The following is a 13,558-nucleotide window of genomic DNA, read 5'->3' on the forward strand; positions in this document are numbered from 1 at the left end:
CAGCCAGTGCGGCTCTGGGCTTACGGGGTTGCGGTTGATTGGCATTACCACGGTGGCCACGTCATCCTCCCTTCAGATGTTAGAGGCCTAATTAGTTTTAAACAGGGGCACCGCGTGAAGGTTTAGGCCCGTGCCGGGTGTTCGCTGTGGTGGCAGAACTCCCCCTCGACTGACATCCATCGTCGAGGCCCCTGGTAAGGATGGGTTCGGGTCGGCGGAATAGCAGAGTTGGTCACGTGCAACATCTGCTTGCTCAAAACCTCAGCGAAATGGTAGGACGGTTGGTTATGCTAGAAAGGGTTTAAAACTGAGATGCAATTTTTTGAAACGTAATAGATCCCAATACTACTTCAAGGTTGGCTTGACCACTCTGTCCTTCTTGGGTACCATCTCACACCACATCCCTGTTCAGGGCATCAACGGCCACTGACGCAGATCAAGTACAACAGAGAGGGCGATTTGCTATTCTCCTGTTCCAAGGATTCTGTTATCAATGTCTGGTACTCGCATAATGGGGAGAGATTAGGGACTTATGATGGACACAACGGCTCAGTGTGGTCGGCGGATGTAGATTGTGAGCGATTTTGTTACCCGATCTGTCCTTATGTCCTACATCTAACAGGCTGAATTTATATTAGCACAAACGCGCTTTCTTGTTACCGGCTCAGCTGACAATACCATGCGACTGTGGAATGTCTCCAATGGCCGATGCCTTTACACCTGGGAATTCCCTACTGCTGTAAAGCGGGTAGCCTTCTCCCCGGATGACTCGCAAATAGTTTGCATAACAGAACAACGCATGGGACACCAAGGCGCTGTCCGCATTTTTAATGTTAATCGCCAGGGAGACGGAACGCAACAAACCGCCGAACTTTACAGCGAGTTCAACCCAATCGGCAGCAAGGCCACTGTTTGCACGTTTGCTCAGAATAATAACATCATACTTACTGGCCACGAGAGCGGCAAGCTGGCACTCTGGGATTTGAAGACTGGGGACGAAATAAAGAGCCATGAGCGAGCGCATTCTGATTTAATCACTGATTTACAGTTGTCCCTCGACCGAAGCTACTTCATCACTTCTTCGAGGGACAAGACTGCAAAAGTAAGTGTCGTGTGACTCCCGATTTTCTTCACGATTCGGTGACAGGAATAATTTTCCAAGTTGCATGACATTAAATCACTCGCAACCCTTAAAAGTTTTGCCACCGAAACTCCCCTCAATAGCGCTTCCATTGCTCAACTTCGACCATATGTGAGCGTCTGCCTGAGCTGCTTTGAAACACGCATTCTTATGGTACTTGCTTAGATCCTTCTTGGAGGTGGGCAGGAGGCAATGTCAGTCACGACAACTTCACTTCGCCAAGGAAAGTTTGAAACACGGTTTTGGCACAAAATTTTTGAGGAAGAAGTCGGTCGTGTTAAAGGCCACTTCGGCCCAATCAACACGTAAGTTCCAGTCCTGAGTCCAAGCGTAACGATAGTTAATCGCCCCTCCGTTATGATAGCATTGCATGCCACCCTGATGGGAGGTCATATGCATCTGGAGGAGAAGACGGGTTTGTCCGTGTTCACCACTTTGATGAAAGCTATTTCCGCGCGAGGCCGTACGGGGACGTCGACGGTGAAGTTTCAGAGTGATAGAATTCATTGCGCTCATTTACAGACAATATCCTGTATGGAGATCTGTATGTTCGTCTTCAGGGCTTTGACAGATAATTTCATTCATAATCGTAAGCCTGAGGGGGGGAGCGTATTGTAAGAGGCAAAGCAGATGGTCAAGTTTTGGGGCATGAAGGTGCATTGGGGAATGAGGCGTCATGGCATATTACATGGAATAGAGAAACAGACAATGAAATGAGGAAAGAGTGAGTTATTCCTCATCATCTTCTGCCTCCTCCTCGATATCTTCCTCAGCTTCCTCCTTGTCTCCTTCCTCCTCGCCTTTTCCTACCTTCTTCTTGCGCGGTCTTTTTGCTTTGATAGATTGATGCACCGAAGCGGCAATCCGATCTAAGTCACGCTCGCCGTCCTGAGTAATTTTTCGTGCCCCGTCACGGCTAATTGCCAAAACACCAAGCTTTGCGAGAGCCTGACATGCCTTCCGCTGGATACTGCCAGACCCCTCAGCACGGTGTGGTGGGCGGAAACCACGACGATTACGGCCGCCATAAGCTTTCTTCAGGAAAGCTGAGCCAACACTTTTGTGGAGGTAGATGCGCCGGGCGATGGAGGCTGTTTATGGTTTATGGGCAACATGATACAATTTGGGTACGCGAATGGCACCGTGAGGGTAAGGGAGCATAAGTGAACACCACAATATCAGATATACGTGTTCATATGTTACAAATTTGAGATAATTTAACGAACCAGTACGAACATAAAACCAATCGGGATCAGTTGGGGCCAGTTCTTTGAAGTGGCCAGTTTTGACAATGTCAACCCAGTTCGGAATCTCGAGCTTCCCTGAGCGTTTCAAATGTAGAGCGTAGGCATGGATAAATGCAGCAGCGCTGCAGCGGTAACCCAGGGTTAGATTAGAGTAGCGCTTCAAAATTTGAGGAAAGCAAACCTGATGTCTCGAACGCCGACCATGATAGAGCCCCAAGGTTGAATGGAATATCGGGATGGTTCTAACTGCTGTTACAGTTTCAAAATCGGCAATCGCCGGGTCACATGTATCAATCACCATCTGGGTTCGAGGATAGAGTTTGGCCTTATGCGAGAGGCCCTTTCATTGCATGCTGACCGAGCGGAGAAATGAATGCTAGGTGTGAGGCAGTACTGTTGCGGCTGATCTGGAAGTGCGAGTGGGCACGTTATGAGTGCTGACACTCATTGTGTCCTGTGCTGCTCTAGTTTAAAGCTATGTTTTTGCGGCAATGAATCGTCAAATTTGAAGTACTGAAACCGAAGCCACGACAACCGACTTCACATTTACATGTTCTCGTTTTCTAAAAAGTACCAATCCAACTTTGCCGAGGCTTTTCCGGAACGAGTTGTCATCCTGAGTGGTACTAACAGTGGGTGCTAAGTAATAATCCAAAAGTCGCTGGGAAAGTCTCACTTTTGTGAGTGTCCCTGATGGTCGGGTGCAAGCCTAACATCCAAAAGAATCAAAGCACCGATGATCACATGATCACAATTCCTCTGTATAACCGCCCTCCCTCTACCCGTCATCCACTGACTTGGTTGGCTGCGCACAAATTGTTGTCTAGTCAACGCTCATGGGATTGACTCCAAACCGGGATCGCACATGGGCTGTTCACGTGACTGGGTTTACTTACAAGTCGGCAGGTGACCTATAGTGCAAAAGCGCAAGGCCCCTTTCCTCTACCTTTCCTCGCAATCAAGATGCGATTCCTAGTCTTGTCGAGCCTGTCATTTACCCTCTTCTCAACTTCAACTGCTTTCCCGAGCTTACTGAGGGTTTTTCTCGACCTTCAATGTGTGTGCAGACCATCCGCTCCTAGCCAACGCCTTTGGCTGACGAATGTGTTGTTAGTTTCTCCTAGCCAGAAAACTTTAGAGGCTCCAGCAGAATTTCCGGAGGGATGGCGCGACCCTAAGATCGGTGGCGGGAGTATGATCGATGTGAGTTTCACAGGGTGTCGCTTCAGTGGGGACCTGATTTACTCTCCTCTTAGATTGCCACCAAGACTCTTGGTACGGATCTCCTTAGCGCAAGACCTTATAAATTATCTAGATGAGATACTGAAACACGGATTACTCCTCAAGGCGAACCTCTTAATGTCATTGTCTCGGCAAAGTCACACGATTACGTGCTGACAGATTGGGGCTTCCGCAACTATATGCGGTGGGTGTTCCTAATACAACGGCATATTTTTCGGTACGGTTTCTAATCGTATCTGGTCTTGCCACATCAGCTCGCTGGGATACAATGAAGAATGTATGAAACAGCATCGCGGTGGCCATCAGCAGGCGAATCTAGGGTGCGTCACCTTCCTCCTGCATCTTCCATGTCTATCGCTGAAGCGGCAGCCAACAGTGATGGTTTCGGATACCACCCTCAGCAGCTCCTCTTCCGTCAGCATTACTTCCCTATCCTCGGTACTTGCTGGGAGAGCCTTGCTGGTATGTTGACAGTTGAGCTTACATCCTCTCCACCCACTAATTCTTGATTGCGATATATTCAGGCGGACAGCATTTCCGCGGCTGGAAACAAAACGGCACAGAGGCTAACACAGGCGCCTGGTTCCTAGCGTATGTCTAAAGTTTCCCTTGCTCATCGAGCGTGACAAAACCGGTTTAACGGATGTTGTGACTCCCTCAATCAGAGTTTCGAAGGAGAAATATCTTGGCGAGGGCCATCTTATCGTAGATGATGGTTATAACAAAGGCCGGGATTGGTTGGTGGAGAAGGCCGTTGCAGGCAGTCGTTATCAGGTATAGTGTGCCTTCCCATTGATTTCTTGTATCCTGATCTTGACTGCCAAATCCAGGGCCGCTGGTGGAAGGCTGACGTTGAGTGGAAAGAAGGATTACTAAAACCTGGCTTAGAAGGTAAGTAAAAAAAAAAAAACGCTGTCAAGTCATCGCAACGTTCGGGTTTGACGAAAGTTCCTGGGTTGTTAGGCATCAATCATAACATCTCTCAAGACGGAGTCGTTGCTGTTCTAACCGTCAAACAGCTTTGATTCTCTTTCCGGGACCCACGTTAACGTCGTCCTATCGTGGCCGCTTTCGTCATCATTTTCACTCTTGTATATTCTGCCAGGTACATACATATATCTAGTCCGATGTTACGGACACGCTCTTGTTTCTTTATTTGTTTTTTGACACTGTGCCATTTATTATGTATTCCTATGCCCCCATGTAGAGGTCATATGTAGTCGTGCAAGCTGTTATCTAGTGACTTTGCCTCCGTCCCTTTGCTAGCTGACCTGGTTACCTTTATGTAAGCGGGACGTGGCCACCTTGGACACCCTATTCCCTCCCCTTACCAGGTTTAACAAGTAGAACCTTATATAATTTGCAACTTACCCAACAGGCCCAAAATATTCTAAAACGTTTTCAAACTCGCAGAAAATTTAAAGGTCGCCATGCAGACTCCACGCACTGGCACCCTCAATGCTGAACGTAATATGATATTTCATTGAAATTATGACATCTCATCAAAGCTTGGTTCGAACCATTCCAGGGATCAAACTGAACTCCATGAGAACCAAATAATGGTTCAGTTCACTGATTCGACAACCATCACTAAATTTTGGAACCGGTTCTGAAAAAAATCGCTCCAGAAATGAACCGCGGCACCGCGGCTATTACTCTCACTGTCCTAAGCATTCAGGTGGCGGTTGGCACAAGCTCAATCATTCACTTTGGGGGGACCCGGGAACCATCATGCATAACAATAGTGGCCGCCTGGTTCTATTTGTGACGTACGGTACAATACACATTCAAAGAGTGAAAAGCTAGGTAAACACCGAAGGAAGTGAAAAAGAAAAGAAAAAAAAAAAAAAAAGAAGGGAATGGTGCAAGATCGAGCAAGTAGTGCTATGATATATATCGCCGTCAGGGAGATTATTAAGCACTGAATGATGTATGTAGAGTTCATTGATGGCCATGGGGGAAGTTTGAGAACGATTTTTTTTTTTTTTTTTTTGGCTAGTGGTGGTGGGTGGTGGTAGGTGGTTGTGTCATCCCCAGAAACAAACACATACAAAAATAAAATAAAATAACTCTTGCGACGCTGCTCCAACTTTAAGACACAAAAAAATAATAAAAAATCCGCAAGGTTCATTGCCGCCAAGTATTCAAAAAGAAAAAGAAAAGAAAAAAAGGAAACAGAAACAGAAACAAAAAAAGCAGGGGGGCCAAGGCTTTTGTGGTTCTCATATGGAGAGGCGAAGTGAGCTGATGGTGTGTGGGTGGGCAGTTGTGCAAGAGGGTTGGGTATACGGATGAGATAGGAGGGGAGGGGGAGGGACGGTCGTTTTGAATCTCAAGTCATGTCCCAAATCTCCCTTCTTCCCTTCTCAGCTGCTCCCCGGTGCGATTCGAGATATATTATCGCTCGTCAAGGGATCCTTGCTGGAGAGCGCAAGTAGCGGGTGTCCGCGGTCTCGGTCTCGGTCTCGATTTAGACTTCTGTCCTTGACGACGACACGAGTTTGATGAGCTCGAGCTCGAGTGGGAATGGGAATGGACAAGGGGATAGAGAGAGGATGAGAATGGGATGCCGGTTTCGATGAGAGGCGCTTAATGATCATGTCGTCGCGAGTATAAGCATAAATGGATTGGGATGGTTGTGATGATTGTTGGTGTTGTTGTTGTTGGGCGGCAGTGGTACCCGTACCATCGATGTTCTTTCTGGGACTGGCGTTGTGTTGTGGTGTCTGAGGGTAATGTTGAGATATGTGGGTGGGGGGAGGGGGAAAGAGGGATATGTCCACTTGAGAGCGTGGCGATAGTGGAGGTGTGCGTAAGCCATTACTAGTCAATTGGGATCTCGGCGAAGCAGAACGGGCGCGAGAACGAGTATTATTCGGCGTTGGCGTTCTCGTTCTCGTTGAAGTTCTTATTGACGAAGGCAGATTGTGTTTAGAGCCATTAGGGATCACAAGGTGCGGAGACGATGGTAGATGAGTCGTTTGAATCGTGTGATCGGGCTCTATGATCAGTATGGAATTGGTCGTCATGTTCGAATCGACGCTACTCCTCCCGCTACCCGACCTGGTGACACCGCCGTGAATGCTACCGAGAGAGATTCTGTCCGCTTGGCGGCGGCTGGCATTATTGTCGATGTGGCCCTTTTTAAAGGAAGATCTCCTTCGGCTTACTTCCGTCCCCGTTCCCGTTCCCGTCCCCATTCCCATTCCCATTCCTGTCCCCGCTCCTGTCCCCGTTCCCGTCCCAGTCCCGGCAGAGCGGCTACTATAACTGGGGTGACTGTAGTCAAGATGGATAGTCCCATCTCTGGACGTCCGACTCAATACGATGCGCATCGTTGCAGTGACGGTGAGGGCCGTCGATAAAGAAGAGGTTACCGTTCTGATAGGATCCGTGTTATCCCTAGGCGTAGCGATGAAGACGAAAAGGGTATTGGTAAGGTTTGCAAAAGCTATCGTCTGAAAAAAAAAGAACAAAAAACAAAAAATGGTGGAATGGTCCACTCGTTAGTTGATTTGGAAATACTGGAATAAAAAAAAAAGGGGAAGGGGGGGGGGGGGGAAGAACATACCCCGTACAGGCCTAACGAATCTCTCACAAAAACCTTCCAAAGGCTCATCGGCCGCTTTTTCAAGCTGGCCACCGATCCTCTCACGACCCACGCAAAAGCACCCAAATAGACGAGCGTTGCGCCCAAATAAAATATCCCAGCCCAAGTTCGGCCCTTCCCCAAACCTGAGATACACCCTTTACCTCGGCCTACGTTTATGTTCTGGAAGGATATCGCTCCGGCGATGTGGGAGATGAGTTGGAGGACGAAGAGAGAGGAAAATGTCAGTTTGAGGCGGGTGTTGAAGCAGGATTTGAAACGTTGGGAAGGGGTGATAGGAGTTGGGGAGGGATTAATGGTTGGGATTATTGTGTTAGTGATAGGATGGTTGGTGGTAGTGAGATTTGGGGATTGAGACATCCTAGACGAGTTGGGGGAAGGAGAGGATGTGATGATTAGGACTAGAGCAAAGGATGAGAGGAGAAGGAGGGATGCAGTCATGATGGGTTCGAGAGGGGTGATACGGTTACAGGTTGAAGGTTGGATGGACCGTTTGAAGTGTATCACTCCTTTTTTTTTTTGGAATATTTTCAGGCTATTACAAGATAGAGTGCAGTAAAGGATACGCACCAAGGATGATATATTCTATTGGCATGAGGTATCGCAATATGAGAAGTACGATTTTCACGGGAGGCCATTCTTTTGTTCTGGTGACATGCCAGGTACGGGACGTCAAGACTGTTATCACACATTTCGATCAAAACATTATATGAGTCCATTGTATATGAGGTTTGTCGATTTTTCGAGTGAACGAGTACTGACCAAGTGTATCCCATGCTGCGATTGTGAGGGCACAAGTCATGGCGTATCGAGAGGCAGAGAGGCGAGATCCGAAATTGAGCGTAGGATCGAGAGTCGAGGATGGACTGGTCATGGTGAGTCACTGAGACGCTCGTTCGAAGAGCAAGTATACTAGTGGAGAGAGATTAACCGGAGACTAAGATAGGGGGAGTACTAGCTGCGGGGGGGAGCGATTGGTTGGTGATATAAATGGGCGCTTATTCCGTGGCTGCACGGGTGAAGTGGGCGGCTATCTAACGACTTGGCTCTTGGCGTTAGATAGCGGAATGGAGAGACGAAACGAAAATGGGAGTGGGGGGGGGGCAAGAACCGTAGCCAAGGTAAAGGCTCCGAGAAGGACGGATCTTAAGAGGAGGAGACCAAAGAGGATTTGTCATGATAAGCCTCCAGAAAAGCCACCAAAAGAAGGGACCATCACGGTGATCGTATCTTTGTGGCGAGCAAGCGAGAGACCTTAGTTCAAAGTTGATCATGTGGGAAGATCAAAGGTCAAGCCAACGCGTTTCATCAGTACGATCCATCGTGATAAGGTTCACGATGTTACTTACTCCATATAGTGCAAAGTACGGACCAGTACTAGTAGCTGTTGGCGACTCCGCCCTTGCAATATTGGAAGCGAGCCAATGAAAAGACAATTGCATGATAGAGGCTGTGTACATAAAATTGAGATCGGTGCTCGTGGCCGGGCAAGAATGGACTCAATCATCAGCGGCTTTCATATTGGTGTGGCGGGCTCCAACTTATGGCAGTGCGATCATAGTTTTTGGTTTTCCCACGGGTATTTGCAATATAGCGTGTCGAGGTGGGGAGTATGATTCGTTGTTCTTTGCGCGCGCGGTGGTTGATCCCGGTTGCTAGTTCAGGCTGTGAGAGTGCAAACTGGAAATCCATCCCTATCTAGCCCTATCACATACGGCGCGGGACTGCACTGTACCACATGCAACAAACATCCAAGAATGTGTGCATATACTGATATATGTAATTTCCACTTGCACGATCTGGCCTGGCAAGATACCCACACACTCACTTTTATGGCCTCACTACTCATGACATTCTCAAATGACCTAGGATCCGTTTTCTGCATCGCATGATCTGATCGGTCGCCATTGAAAGATTCGGTTCCACTTTCAAGCCACCTGCAATCAATAATATTAATGCCCAAAAGCGTCACGGTATTATCCCCATGCATCGATCATTAGCGAGCGTCCGAACCCGTCATCACCTGTCTTTCCTTCCTTTCCTTTCCCTCGCATGCAAAGTTCCACAGTCTCTATCTCACATGACAATCCATTATTAGCCGATGGGTTGACCGAATCTCTTTCACGATTACGACTCTGGTTTCTTCCCCACAAGTCGACTTCTGACTCGTCCTAGCTCCAGTAACTGTCCGATCCATATTCGCTCCCCCCGCCTTACTAGTACCGACACGGACTATTTCCCCCCTCCCCCCACCAAACCTTAACTTCAACATCACAACAAAGTTCTCACGCAAAACCCCCCCCCCCACCCCCACCAATATAATGTCATCGGATCTCAAACAAGGCGAATTCGTAGGCGCACTCGACTGCGGAACAACCTCCATCCGCTTCATCCTCTTCGACTCCTTCGCCAACATCATCGTCAGTCATCAACTCGAATTCAAACAGTACTACCCACATCCTGGTTGGCACGAACACGATCCCATCGAAATCGTCAACGTCGCCGAAGCTTGCATCGTCCAAGCCATTCGATCCCTTGAGGAAGACAAAGGGTATCATAGGAATAGCGTAAAAGTGGTCGGGATCACGAATCAGAGAGAGACGACCGTCGTTTGGAGTAGGAAGACTGGCAAGCCGCTTTGTAGGGCTATTGTTTGGACGGATAATAGGAATAAGGGTGAGGTCAGTAGGTATGAGGACAAGTTGGAGAACGAAGGGATCGAGATCGATGGGAAAGTTTATAAAGGGGAGGATGCCGTCGATGCCCTCGCCAATCTGTAAGTTCAAACATTTAGCTTTCCCCTTCCGATTGGGAGAAATTTACCATTTATCATGACGGGTTTGTTGATGTCTCTTCGGCATAATTTGTTAACAGGACTGGCCTCCAACTTTCGACCTATTTCAGCGCGATCAAACTTCATTGGATGATCAAACACTATCCCGATGTAGCCGCCGCTCACGAAGCAGATGACTTGCTCTTCGGGACTATCGACTCATGGGTAGTCTATGTGAGTTATCAATAACCCCAAAGTCTTTTTCTTTTATTTATGCGAATGTCGCCTTTACCGAACAGAATCTCACTGGGGGAGCCAATAATGGAATTCACATCATAGATTGCACCAACGCCTCCCGAACGCTCCTCATGTCTCTCCACAACCTCTCCTTTTCCCCTTCTTTACTCAAATTCTTCTCCCTCCGCCCTTCTATCCTCCCAACCATCGTCTCCTCTTCCGAATTCTACGGCCTCATCTCTCCATTCTCTTCGAATACCCTTCAACAACACCAACGTGAGTTTACGAATCCTCTAGCAGGTGTGAAGATCGCTGGAATCGTAGGCGATCAACAGGCTGCTCTTGTGGGGAACAAGTGCTTTAAAGAAGGAGAGGCGAAGAATACGTATGGAACCGGTGCTTTTTTGTTGTTTAATACGGGGACGGAGGTGGTGAGGAGTCGGAATGGATTGTTGAGTACTGTGGGTTATAGGGTTAAAGGCGAGAAACCTTTCTACGCCCTTGAAGGGAGTAGTGAGTGCATATTATATTCTTTCCCAACCCCCCCTATTGTTTTGTGGTACATGGGGAAATTGCTCATGGCGGATGACCTTTTTTTTCTTTTTCTTTTTCTTTTTTTTCACAGTTGGCGTGGCTGGTAGTGCGGTCAAGTGGCTCCGGGATCAGATGGGCCTCATCGGTTCGGCACAAGAGATCAACATCCTCGCAGAGAAAGAAAAGACCTCTGGCGGTGTTTATTTCGTCACTGCTTTTGGAGGCTTACTCGCTCCGTATTGGGACACGAGCGCTGGAGGGTTGTTGATCGGTAAGTTGGGGTACTGGTAGTTCTTCAACACCTGTGACCTAATTTTTTTTTTTTTTTTTTTGTTTTTTTGTTCCAAACTGATGCATTCGCGATCGGTGTCTACATATATATAGGTTTGTCGCAGTATACGAATCCATCGCACATAGCTCGCGCCACGCTGGAAGCCGTTTCGTACCATACGCGAGCAGTGATCGAATCGATGAAGGCAGATTCGGGCGTTGAGCTTAAACACCTCAAAGTGGATGGAGGTATGACGAATGGGGATATCGTCATGCAGATTCAAGCGGATATCGGAGGGTTTGAAGTCGTTAGACCTGAGATGAGAGAGTAAAGTTTCTTTTTTTTCCCCTTTGTTCAACTCCACGGCTCAGCTCACGGGTGATCTCCTTTTGTTTTTGCTTTGAAGGTCTACGGCACTTGGCTCTGCCCTCCTGGCTGGTAGCGCCATTGGTCTTTTTGGATGGGACATTCGTCGTCCCGAAACGTTCGATAAGGTGAACACCAAGGGAAGCACAACGTTCAAGCCGACGTTGTCTGAGGAGGAACGTGAGATTGGGTGGAAAGGATGGCAGAGAGCTGTAGAGAGGAGTAAAGGCTGGGAAGTCTTTGCCGCTGAGGACTGATTTCATGTTTTGAGTTTCATAGTGGTTGTTGTTGAACAAGAAAAAAAAAAGTCCCTAACCCTTATAGAAGGTGCAGTACATTTTGTGGTCTAGTTGTGCTGAAATCAATTGTCTATGTTATTATTCTGCAATTATTCTGTCAGAAATTTCCATTTTCCTGCAGCGAAGTGCAAAAAAAAAAAAAAATCTGGCGGTTTCGATTTTGATGGAAGTTTGATCTGGGGTGGAGTCAACCCGCTACCAAAATTAGGATTTGAATGGAAACCCCAACGGCACCACCTAAAATGTGGTGCTTAAGCGCCCAAACTCATTGCCCTTGCATCAACAAACCGTTGACTCTGTCTAGCTAACATGGGAAAAAAAAACATCTTGAGCACAGTGCAAAAAGACATCTTGGTGTCATTGTCTCTGAGGATGACCCAACAAGAGATTGCTGAGGCATACACACTAGGCAGGTTACCAGCCTCTATTAGTATAGAGGCTGGGACCGGACTCCGAGGACTGTATAGGGGTCTTGATTTCAAATTCGTAAAGGTACCATCAGTGTTACATAATCAATATAGTTGAACATACAATTCAATTTTCTCAATTCAAATGAGTAATCCTGATTATGACTAGCATTCACAGCTCAACTCCTGACTTTTTTACCCTGAACCTCAACCTAGGGCCCATTTGTGAGAGAACTAGCATTACAGACTAGCACTCAGTTCATAACTGAATTATTAAAATATCAACAATCGGTTCCAATGATGGAGTGGTGAGGACGGTGTTGATTGTTGGTGGCGGAAGTGAAGTTTTGGGGCACATCTTTTGCACCCCATTTTTCTTCTTTATGTGACGGTGTCAGGGATGCATCCGGGGTCGAGAGGGCCTGGGGGTAATATCCGGCACTAAGGCCGTCGCGGGGTGTAGAGCGGGCGTGCGTACTGGCGGGCCCGATCCGGGACAGTGGTCCCTGGCCACTCAGACTGAAGTGGAGAATGTGTTATTGTTATTAAAGGGGAAAACTATACTACTTACCTGAAGTGGAGAATGTGAGAAGAAGGTTACTTCTTCGGTTCCCACTTCAGGTACAATTTATGTACATGCGGCTTGAGTCACATGACAGGTGCCATGTCATCCTCGGAGGCAGCCACAGGCATCTGGGTGTCCCCGTGGGGGATCCCGAGAGCGTCCGCTACATGCGCACGTGCTGGGCACAGTGGGAAGCCGTCTGGGGTGTGTGGGCTGGATGGGTCAATAGTACATCGATACAAAGGAAGGTGGTCCGTGTAGATAGAAAGAAATAAACAGGAAGAGGAAGATGAGAAGAATGAAATAAAGAAAGGGGAAAGAAGAGGGAAAAGAAAGGGGAGGAGAGGGAGGAAGGAGGGGGAGGGGGATAGACAGCGGGGAGCGGGTGTGGTGTGGCCGGGTGGGCCCGGGTCAGGCGGGTGTGCCCTGACATCACCCCCTCCTTAAGCCGCTTCGCCTCGAAGCGGCCAGGGGGTTCGTTCTCTCCCTTCCTGGGGCGTGGGGGTGTGTTTGGTGGAACTCCTCGATCCGGTCAGGGGCATGGATTAGTTGGTCTCGGGGGAGCCATTCATTCTCTGAGTTCGGCCAACCCGCGAACTTTACTAAATACCAGAGCTTCCGGCGTAACCACTTAGAGTCCAGTATTTTTTCCACTTCATATTCCTCCTCTCCATCTACGAGTTCTGGGCCCGGGTGGGGGTCGGGGGTCGTTCTGCGATCTCGTCTGGGCGGTAGGGTCTTACGTTCGTCACAGATACGACTGGGTGGATTCCCTTTTTCTGTGCGGTGAGCTGGAGCTTGACGGCAGCCGGGGAGACGACCTTGACAACTTTGAAGGGGCCCAGCCACTTATGGTCTAGCTTCTT

At 48.2% G+C, this 13,558-nt stretch overlaps 6 protein-coding genes across 6 annotated transcripts; 3 read left to right on the plus strand and 3 right to left on the minus strand.

Moving 5' to 3' along the window:
* The first annotated feature begins 102 nt into the window (after positions 1 to 102).
* On the plus strand, positions 103 to 1,941 carry EI90DRAFT_3052031 (WD40 repeat-like protein). Its single transcript, XM_039059900.1, has 7 exons — positions 103 to 272; positions 337 to 355; positions 413 to 574; positions 639 to 1,102; positions 1,163 to 1,252; positions 1,307 to 1,446; positions 1,506 to 1,941. Exons 1-7 carry the CDS (start codon positions 201 to 203, stop codon positions 1,636 to 1,638), a joined length of 1,080 nt encoding a protein of 359 aa, XP_038917443.1. The 5' UTR covers positions 103 to 200; the 3' UTR covers positions 1,639 to 1,941.
* Positions 1,700 to 2,778, minus strand: EI90DRAFT_3052033 (ribosomal protein S19e-domain-containing protein). The gene is made up of 3 exons (XM_039059901.1): positions 2,570 to 2,778; positions 2,368 to 2,510; positions 1,700 to 2,232 (listed from the first exon to the last, which is right to left on the minus strand). The coding sequence occupies exons 1-3, from the start codon at positions 2,590 to 2,592 to the stop codon at positions 1,871 to 1,873; spliced, it is 528 nt and encodes a 175-aa protein (XP_038917444.1). The 5' UTR covers positions 2,593 to 2,778; the 3' UTR covers positions 1,700 to 1,870.
* A 371-nt stretch (positions 2,779 to 3,149) lies between these two features.
* Positions 3,150 to 4,886, plus strand: EI90DRAFT_3052036 (uncharacterized protein). Its single transcript, XM_039059902.1, has 11 exons — positions 3,150 to 3,445; positions 3,503 to 3,591; positions 3,645 to 3,663; positions 3,736 to 3,814; positions 3,885 to 3,950; positions 4,007 to 4,092; positions 4,155 to 4,221; positions 4,296 to 4,404; positions 4,461 to 4,521; positions 4,594 to 4,655; positions 4,681 to 4,886. Exons 1-10 carry the CDS (start codon positions 3,352 to 3,354, stop codon positions 4,653 to 4,655), a joined length of 732 nt encoding a protein of 243 aa, XP_038917445.1. The 5' UTR covers positions 3,150 to 3,351; the 3' UTR covers positions 4,681 to 4,886.
* A 992-nt stretch (positions 4,887 to 5,878) lies between these two features.
* On the minus strand, positions 5,879 to 8,204 carry EI90DRAFT_562199 (uncharacterized protein). Its single transcript, XM_039067801.1, has 4 exons — positions 8,003 to 8,204; positions 7,811 to 7,918; positions 7,202 to 7,749; positions 5,879 to 7,088 (listed from the first exon to the last, which is right to left on the minus strand). The coding sequence occupies exons 1-4, from the start codon at positions 8,112 to 8,114 to the stop codon at positions 5,997 to 5,999; spliced, it is 1,860 nt and encodes a 619-aa protein (XP_038917446.1). The 5' UTR covers positions 8,115 to 8,204; the 3' UTR covers positions 5,879 to 5,996.
* Positions 8,205 to 8,905: 701 nt separating this feature from the next.
* On the minus strand, positions 8,906 to 9,543 carry EI90DRAFT_3052041 (uncharacterized protein; the record flags this gene model as incomplete). The annotated part of the gene is made up of 1 exon (XM_039059903.1): positions 8,906 to 9,543. A coding segment is annotated over exon 1 (196 nt), but the record flags the coding sequence as incomplete, so codon positions are not given.
* An 18-nt stretch (positions 9,544 to 9,561) lies between these two features.
* Positions 9,562 to 11,678, plus strand: EI90DRAFT_3015345 (uncharacterized protein; the record flags this gene model as incomplete). The annotated part of the gene is made up of 7 exons (XM_039056883.1): positions 9,562 to 10,016; positions 10,115 to 10,247; positions 10,313 to 10,526; positions 10,551 to 10,763; positions 10,876 to 11,055; positions 11,169 to 11,382; positions 11,462 to 11,678. 7 exons carry the CDS (start codon positions 9,562 to 9,564, stop codon positions 11,676 to 11,678), a joined length of 1,626 nt encoding a protein of 541 aa, XP_038917448.1.
* Between the last annotated feature and the right edge of the window lie 1,880 nt (positions 11,679 to 13,558).

The sequence above is a fragment of the Cantharellus anzutake genome (assembly GCF_015039405.1).
Source record: "Cantharellus anzutake strain C23 chromosome Unknown EI90scaffold_17, whole genome shotgun sequence".
Classification (NCBI taxonomy): domain Eukaryota; kingdom Fungi; phylum Basidiomycota; class Agaricomycetes; order Cantharellales; family Hydnaceae; genus Cantharellus; species Cantharellus anzutake.